The following is an 8,771-nucleotide window of genomic DNA, read 5'->3' on the forward strand; positions in this document are numbered from 1 at the left end:
GGAGGGAGGAGGGAAGAGGAGAAGGGGAGGGGTGTATGGGAGGAGCGAGGGGGAGGAGGGAGAGATGGTGGGAGGGGGAGGGATGCAGGAACGGGAGGGAGGGGAGGGGGAGGGAGGAGGGAAGAGGAGAAGGGGAGGGGTGTGTGGGAGGAGCGAGGGGGAGGAGGGAGAGATGGTGGGAGGGGGAGGGATGCAGGAAGGGGAGGGAGGGGAGGGGAGGGTGGAGGGAAGAGGAGAAGGGGAGGGGTGTATGGGAGGAGGAAGAGGGAGGAGGGAGAGATGGTGGGAGGGGGAGGGATGCAGGAAGGGGAGGGAGGGGAGGGGAGGGTGGAGGGAAGAGGAGAAGGGGAGGGGTGCGCAGGAGGAGGAAGAGGGAGGAGGGAGAGATGGTGGGAGGGGGAGGGATGCAGGAAGGGGAGGGAGGAGAGGGGGAGGGTGGAGGGAAGAGGAGAAGGGGAGGGGTGCGCAGGAGGAGGAAGAGGGAGGAGGGAGAGATGGTGGGAGGGGGAGGGATGCAGGAACGGGAGGGAGGGGAGGGGGAGGGGGAGGGAAGAGGAGAAGGGGAGGGGTGCGCGGGAGGAGCGAGAGGGAGGGGGAGAGATGGAGGGAGGGGGAGGGGAGGGAGGAGGGAAGAGGAGAAGGGGAGGGGGTGTATGGGAGGAGCGAGGGGGAGGAGGGAGAGATGGTGGGAGGGGGAGGGATGCAGGAACGGGGGAGGGAGGGGAGGGGGGAGGGTGGAGGGAAGAGGAGAAGGGGAGGGGTGTATGGGAGGAGCGAGGGGGAGGAGGGAGAGATGGTGGAAGGGGGAGGGATGCAGGAAGGGGAGGGAGGAGAGGGGGAGGGTGGAGGGAAGAGGAGAAGGGGAGGGGTGCGTGGGAGGAGCGAGGGGGAGGAGGGAGAGATGGTGGGAGGGGGAGGGATGCAGGAAGGGGAGGGAGGGGAGGGGAGGGTGGAGGGAAGAGGAGAAGGGGAGGGGTGCGCGGGAGGAGCGAGAGGGAGGGGGAGAGATGGAGGGAGGGGAGGGGGAGGGAGGAGGGAAGAGGAGAAGGGGAGGAGTGCGTGGGAGGAGCGAGGGGGAGGGAGGGAGAGATGGTGGGAGGGGGAGGGATGCAGGAACGGGAGGGAGGGGAGGGGGAGGGGGAGGGAAGAGGAGAAGGGGAGGGGTGTGTGGGGAGGAGCGAGAGGGAGGGGAGAGATGGAGGGAGGGGAGGGGGAGGGGGAGGGAAGAGGAGAAGGGGAGGGGTGCGCGGGAGGAGCGAGAGGGAGGGGGAGGGCCGAGAGGGGTGGCCGGAGGGAGCAGGATGAGGAGGGGGGAGGTGGGGGAGTAGCAAGGGAAGGGGGCTACCGGAGGGATGGGGAAGAGAGGGGGTTGTTGGGGAGCTGGGAGGGGAAAGGGAGCTGGGGGGGATGAGAGGGAGAGGGAGGCTGCGGGGGGAGGGGAGTTATGGGGGGAGGAACGAGGGAGGGGGCTTCTGGGGAGGAGCGGGGGAAGGGGAGATGTGGGGGGAGAAGAGGGGGTGTTCGCTCCCACCAAGTGCTGGCATGTGGCCGCATTCACACCCGGTGGGGCCGGGGAACGGGGGCCATCCCCATGGAGTGGGGCAGAGACAATGTGGGGACACCCCCCCATCAACATGCTGACAGAAGCCCCCTTCCCCCCACGGCTCCCCAAACCGGGCTCCCACCCAGGTGACCCCCAAAGCCCAGCTAAGATGGACACGGGAAGAGGGGCAAAGATGGGACCCGGTGCCCCCGAAGAGGCGTTCCCCGGGGGGGCCATGGCCAGGTGGGACAGCAGGGAACCCCCCCTTTCTGCAGCCTCAGCTGGGCCACAGGGGACTGGTGGGTGCCAGAAAAATGGTGGAAGAGAGGGAGGTTAGAGACAGTGGAGAAGGGGTAGGATGGAGGAGAGAGGGGGATGGGGATAGATAGATAGATAGATAGATAGATAGATAGATAGATAGATAGATAGATAGATAGATAGAGGGGGTGTGTGGGGATAGATAGATAGATAGATAGATAGATAGATAGATAGATAGATAGATAGATAGATAGATAGATAGAGGGGGCGGGTGGGGATAGATAGATAGATAGATAGATAGATAGATAGATAGATAGATAGATAGAGGGGGTGTGGGGATAGATAGATAGATAGATAGATAGATAGATAGATAGATAGATAGATAGATAGATAGATAGATAGATAGATAGATAGATAGATAGATAGATAGATAGATAGAGGGGGCGGGTGGGGATAGATAGATAGATAGATAGATAGATAGATAGATAGATAGATAGATAGATAGATAGATAGAGGGGGTGGGTGGGGATAGATAGATAGATAGATAGATAGATAGATAGATAGATAGATAGATAGATAGATAGATAGATAGAGGGGGTGTGGGGATAGATAGATAGATAGATAGATAGATAGATAGATAGATAGATAGATAGATAGATAGATAGATAGATAGATAGATAGATAGATAGAGGGGGTGGGTGGGGATAGATAGATAGATAGATAGATAGATAGATAGATAGATAGATAGATAGATAGAGGGGGTGGGTGGGGATAGATAGATAGATAGATAGATAGATAGATAGATAGATAGATGGGTGGATGGGTGGGTGGATGGGTGGATGGGTGGGTGGGGATAGATAGATCGAGGGGGTGTCACGCAGATGGGTAGATAGACGGGGGTAGGACAGACAGACAGACAGACAGACAGACGGATGGCTGTGTGTCTGGGTGGGGGGTCCCTGGGGCTGGGGAAAAGCCCTTGGGTCTCTGAGCTGGGGGACCCGCCCCACCCGTGCGGGGTGCCCGGCCCTGCCCCACGGTGTGCGGGGAGAGGGTCCTGGCCGCGCGGCCAGCCAGCATGTAGGTCAGGCCGGGATTAGGGACGCTGGCAGCTGGGCACGTGTGTCTGGCAGACACGGACCCCGCCCCCCAGCCCCACGTGTCGGGTGCAGACCCGGCCCTGCCCCCGCCCCTCCCGGCCGCGGGACCTCCGGCAGCCACTCACCTGTGGCCAAGGGACGTCGCACTGTGGGGGAAGGAGAGCGGGGGTCAGATCCACGGGGGGATACGTCCCAGGCACCCCCCTGCCCTGGGGAAGCCCCTGGAGACCCTGCCCGGCACACCCCTCCCCCAAGAGCCTGCCCCACGGCCCCTGCCCCCCGCCCCCCTCAGCCCCCCGACTCACGTTCGCAGACGGGCTTGGGGGTGCTCCAGCGGCCCAGCTTGGTGCAGTTGCTGCGGGGGCTGCCGAGCAGGTGGAAGCCGGCGTGGCAGTGGTACTCCACCCAGGCCCCCTCCACCGGCACCCGCTCCACGCCTCGCGCCACCGCCTGCCCGTTCTCCAGGCTCAGGTACATCCGCGGGCAGGTCCGCACTGCGGGGGGGCAGGGCGGTCAGAGCCGGGCCCCGCCCACCCAGAGGCCCCGCCCACATACACTAGCCAGGCCCCGCCCAGCCAGAGGCCCCGCCCAGCCACAGGGCCCACCCACATACGCCAGCCAGGCCCCGCCCACTTAGAGGCCCCGCCCAGCCACAGGGCCCGCCCACATATGCCAGCCAGGCCCCGCCCACCCAGAGGCCCCACCCAGCCACGGGGCCCGCCCACATACGCCAGCCAGGCCCTGCCCACCCAGAGGCCCCACTCAGCCACAGGGCCCACCCACATATGCCAGCCAGGCCCCGTCCACCCAGAGGCCCCACTCAGCCACAGGGCCCGCCCACATATGCCAGCCAGGCCCCGCCCACCCAGAGGCCCCACCCAGCCACGGGGCCCGCCCACATATGCCAGCCAGGCCCTGCCCACTCAGAGGCCCCACTCAGCCATAGGGCCCGCCCACATATGCCAGCCAGGCCCCGTCCACCCAGAGGCCCCGCCCAGCCACAGGGCCCGCCCACATACGCCAGCCAGGCCCCGCCCAGCCACGGGGCCAGCCCACATACGCCAGCCAGGCCCCGCCCACCCAAAGGCCCCACCCAGCCACGGGGCCCGCCCACCTACACCAGCCAGGCCCCGCCCACCCAGAGGCCCCACCCAGCCACGGGGCCCGCCCACCTACACCAGCCAGGCCCCGCCCACCCAGAGGCCCCACCTACCCAGAGCCCCCCTTCCGCATATGACAGCCAGGCCCTGCCCACCCAGAGGCCCCGCCCAACCACAGGGCCGCCCACATACGCCAGCCAGGCCCCGCCCACCCAGTAGCCCCACCTACCCAGAGCCCCCCTTCCGCATATGACAGCCAGGCCCTGCCCACCCAGAGGCCCCGCCCAGCCATGGGGCCCTCCCACATAGAATCATAGAATAATCATAGAATAATAGGACTGGAAGGGACCTCGAGAGGTCATCGAGTCCAGCCCCCCGCCCTCAAGGCAGGACCAAGCTCCGTCTACACCATCCCTGACAGATGTCTATCTAACCTGTTCTTAAATATCTCCAGAGAGGGAGATTCCACCACCTCCCTTGGCAATTTATTCCAATATTTGACCACCCTGACAGTTAGGAATTTTTTCCTAATGTCCAATCTAAACCTCCCCTGCTGCACTTTAAGCCCATTACTCCTTGTCCTGTCCTCAGAAACCAAGAGGAACAAATTTTCGCCTTCCTCCTTGTGACACCCTTTTAGATATTTGAAAACCGCTATCATGTCCCCCCTTAATCTTCTTTTTTCCAAACTAAACAAGCCCAGTTCATGAAGCCTGGCTTCATAGGTCATGTTCTCTAGGCCTTTAATCATTCTTGTCGCTCTTCTCTGTACCCTTTCCAATTTCTCCACATCTTTCTTGAAATGTGGCGCCCAGAACTGGACACAGTACTCCAGCTGAGGCCTAACTAGTGCAGAGCAGAGCGGCAGAATGACTTCACGAGTTTTGCTTACAACACACCTGTTGATACAACCTAGAATCATATTTGCTTTTTTTGCAACAGCATCACACTGTTGACTCATATTCAACTTGTGGTCCACTATGACCCCTAGATCCCTTTCCGCCATGCTCCTTCCTAGACAGTCGCTTCCCATCTTGTATGTATGGAACTGATTGTTCCTTCCTAAGTGGAGCACTTTGCATTTCTCTTTATTAAACCTCATCCTGTTTACCTCTGACCATTTCTCTAACTTGCTAAGGTCATTTTGAATTATGTCCCTATCCTCCAAAGAAGTTGCAACCCCACCCAGTTTGGTATCATCTGCAAACTTAATAAGAGTACTCTCTATCCCAATATCTACATCATTGATGAAGATATTGAATAGTACGGGTCCCAAAACAGACCCTTGAGGAACTCCACTTGTTATCCCTTTCCAGCAGGATTTAGAACCGTTAACAACAACTCTCTGACTACGGTTATCCAGCCAATTATGCACCCACCTTATCGTGGCCCTATCTAAGTTATATTTGCCTAGTTTATCAATAAGAATATCATGCGAGACCGTATCAAATGCCTTACTAAAGTCTAGGTATATGACATCCACCGCTTCTCCCTTATCCACAAGGCTCGTTATCTTATCAGAGAAAGCTATCAGATTAGTTTGGCATGCCTTGTTCTTCACAAACCCATGCTGGCTATTCCCTATCACTTTATTACTTTCCAAGTGTTTGCATACGATTTCCTTAATTACCTGCTCCATTATCTTCCCTGGGACAGATGTTAAACTGACCGGTCTATAATTTCCTGGGTTGTTCTTATTCCCCTTTTTATAGATGGGCACAATATTTGCCCTTTTCCAGTCTTCTGGAATCTCCCCTGTCTGCCATGATTTTTCAAAGATCATAGCTAAAGGCTCAGATACCTCCTCTATCAGCTCCTTGAGTATCCTGGGATGCATTTCATCAGGACCTGGTGACTTGCTGACATCTAACTTTCCTAAGTGACTTTTAACTTGTTCTTTGTGTATCCTATCTTCTAAACTTACCCTCTCTCTGCTTGTATTCACTACGTTAGGCACACCTCCAGACTTCTCGGTGAAGACAGCCGGGCCCCGCCCACCCATAGGCTAGCCAGGCCCTGCCCCCCAGGGGCCCCACCTACCCAGAGCCCCCCATTCCACATAAGACAGCCAGGCCCCGCCCACCCAGACCCCCCCGCCGATAGACCAGCCAGGCCTCAACCACCCAGGGGCCCCGCCCACATATGCCAGCCAGAGCCCGCCCCCCCTGCCCTCCTGCCCCCCCCCCCGGGGCTGGTGCCCCCTGGAGAAGACAGGCCACATGCCCTGCCCCCGTAAAACAACCAGGCCCCGCCCACCCAGTGGCCCCACCTACCCAGACACCCCGCCCCCCCGAGACCCCGCCCCCCGGGCTCAGCTGGAGCTGGCCCCAAGCCAGGCCGGGGCGACTCACGGCAGCGGCTGGCGTGGCCCATCTCGGTCCAGGTGCCGTTGGGCAGACACTTGCGCACTTTGGGCCCCACGATCTCGCGGTCGGGCCGGCAGACGTACTCGATCTCGTAGTCGAAGGGCAGGAGGCGCACGGTCTGCACCTGGTCCGGGGTCAGGCCCCGGTACCGGATCCCCCCGTCCCGCGGCGGGTGGATGATCTCACAGCCTGGGGGGCAGAGCGGGGCAGCGTCAGGCGGGGGGAAGAGCCCGTGTGTGCGTGCGGGGCTCCTCGCACGTGGGCCCTTGTGTTAGTGGTCCCGGGCTTCTGTGCGAGTGCAGCCCCGGTGTGTGTGCGTGCGGGGCTCCTCGCACGTGGGCCCTTGTGTTAGTGTTCCCGGGCTTCTGTGCGAGTGCAGCCCCGGTGTGTGCGTGCGGGGGTCTTCACACGTGGGCCCTTGTGTTAGTGTTCCCGGGCTTCTGTGCGAGTGCAGCCCCGGTGTGTGTGCGTGCGGGGCTCCTCGCACGTGGGCCCTTGTGTTAGTGTTCCTGGGCTTCTGTGCGTGTGCAGCCCTGGTGTGTGTGCGCAGGGTCCTCGCACATGGGCCCTTGTGTTAGTGTTCCCGGGCTTCTGTGCATGTGCAGCCCTGGTGTGTGTGTGCACAGGGGTCCTCGCACGTAGGCCCTTGTGTTAGTGTTCCTGGGCTTCTGTGCGTGTGCAGCCCTGGTGTGTGTGTGCACAGGGGTCCTCGCACGTAGGCCCTTGTGTTAGTGTTCCTGGGCTTCTGTGCGTGTGCAGCCCTGGTGTGTGTGTGCACAGGGGTCCTCGCACGTAGGCCCTTGTGTTAGTGTTCCTGGGCTTCTGTGCGTGTGCAGCCCTGGTGTGTGTGTGCACAGGGGTCCTCGCACGTAGGCCCTTGTGTTAGTGTTCCTGGGCTTCTGTGCGTGTGCAGCCCCTGGTGTGTGTGTGCACAGGGGTCCTCGCACGTAGGCCCTTGTGTTTGTGTTCCTGGGCTTCTGTGCGTGTGCAGCCCTGGTGTGTGCGTGCGGGGGTCTTCACACGTGGGCCCTTGTGTTTGTGTTCCTGGGCTTCTGTGCGTGTGCAGCCCCTGGTGTGTGCGTGCGGGGGTCTTCACACGTGGGCCCTTGTGTTAGTGTTCCCGGGCTTCTGTGCGTGTGCAGCCCTGGTGTGTGTGTGCGGGGGTCCTCGCACATGGGCCCTTGTGTTTGTGTTCCTGGGCTTCTGTGCGTGTGCAGCCCCGGTGTGTGTGCGTGCGGGGGTCTTCACACGTGGGCCCTTGTGTTAGTGTTCCCGGGCTTCTGTGCGTGTGCAGCCCTGGTGTGTGTGTGCGGGGGTCCTCGCACATGGGCCCTTGTGTTTGTGTTCCTGGGCTTCTGTGCGTGTGCAGCCCCTGGTGTGTGTGCGCAGGGGTCCTCGCACGTGGGCCCTTGTGTTTGAGTTCCCGGGCTTGTGTACCTGGGCAGTCCCCGGTGCATGTGTGCAAGGAGGTCCTCGCACATGGACACTTGTGTTTGAGTTCCTGGGTTGTGTGCACGTGCAGCCCCCTGTTTGTGTGTGGGCGGGGGTCCTCGCACATAGGCCCTTGTGTTTGTGTTCCCGGGCTTCCTTGGGCAAGTACAGGCCCCGTGTGTCTTCACGTGGGTGAGTGTGCCCAGGCGTGTGCAGGGGAACAGTGCACCTGGGGTGTGCAAAACTGAGCATGTCAGTGTGCACGGGGGAGCCCGGCGGGAGCTTCTCAGGGCCTGAGCTGGGCTGTCCGGGGGGTTTTGGGGGTGGGTGAGACGCCCGGTGGGCCAGGCTCAGCCCTCCAGGCTGTGGGGACCCGTACCTGCCGTGCTGTTGAACCCCAGCGCCCCGGAGCCGGGATCGGGGTGGAGCACCACCACGGTGAGCAGCAGCAGCAGCATCTAGAGGGGGAAGAGGGAAAAGGCCCGTGAGACCTTCAGCAGGGTCGTGCCTCCAAACTCCTTCGCTCCCGCTGTGACCCTGCTGCCCGCGCAAAGCCAGCAGGGAACCCAGGAGTCCCCCGGCGAGGAGTTCCACAGGTTGACTGTTAGCAGCACAAAGAAAAACTTCCTTTGGTTTTTTTATAAACCTGCTGCTGGTTCGTTTCATGCCCCAGCGAGGAGTTCCACAAGTTAACCATGCACTTCATGAAGAAAAGCTGCCTTGGGTTTGTTTTAACCCCCCTTCCAGTTCATTTCATCCCCCAGCAAGGAGTTCCACAAGTTAACCGTGCACTTCATGAAGAAAAGCTGCCTTGGGTTTGTTTTAACCCCCCTTCCGGTTCATTTCATCCCCCAGCGAGGAGTTCCACAAGTTAACTGTGCACTTCATGAAGAAAAGCTGCCCTGGGTTTGTTTTAACCCCCCCTTCTGGTTCATTTCATCCCCTGGCGAGGAGTTCCACAAGTTAACCGTGC

The 8,771-nt window shown here is 60.4% G+C and overlaps 1 protein-coding gene across 1 annotated transcript in view; it reads right to left on the reverse strand.

Annotated features, from left to right (window-relative positions):
* GABBR1 (gamma-aminobutyric acid type B receptor subunit 1) overlaps window positions 1-8,771 on the reverse strand; it is a 53,654-nt gene that overhangs the window by 25,957 nt on the left and 18,926 nt on the right. Inside the window, exons 2-5 of the mRNA XM_089771215.1 lie at window positions 8,178-8,256; window positions 6,353-6,556; window positions 3,207-3,395; window positions 3,027-3,047 (exon numbers count right to left, since the gene is read on the reverse strand). Coding sequence (XP_089627341.1) covers window positions 3,027-3,047; window positions 3,207-3,395; window positions 6,353-6,556; window positions 8,178-8,256 — 493 coding nt within the window. The remainder of the gene's footprint in view (window positions 1-3,026; window positions 3,048-3,206; window positions 3,396-6,352; window positions 6,557-8,177; window positions 8,257-8,771) is intronic.

Source organism: Pelodiscus sinensis, chromosome 19 (genome assembly GCF_052426305.1).
Source record: "Pelodiscus sinensis isolate ZL-2025 chromosome 19, ASM5242630v1, whole genome shotgun sequence".
Classification (NCBI taxonomy): domain Eukaryota; kingdom Metazoa; phylum Chordata; order Testudines; family Trionychidae; genus Pelodiscus; species Pelodiscus sinensis.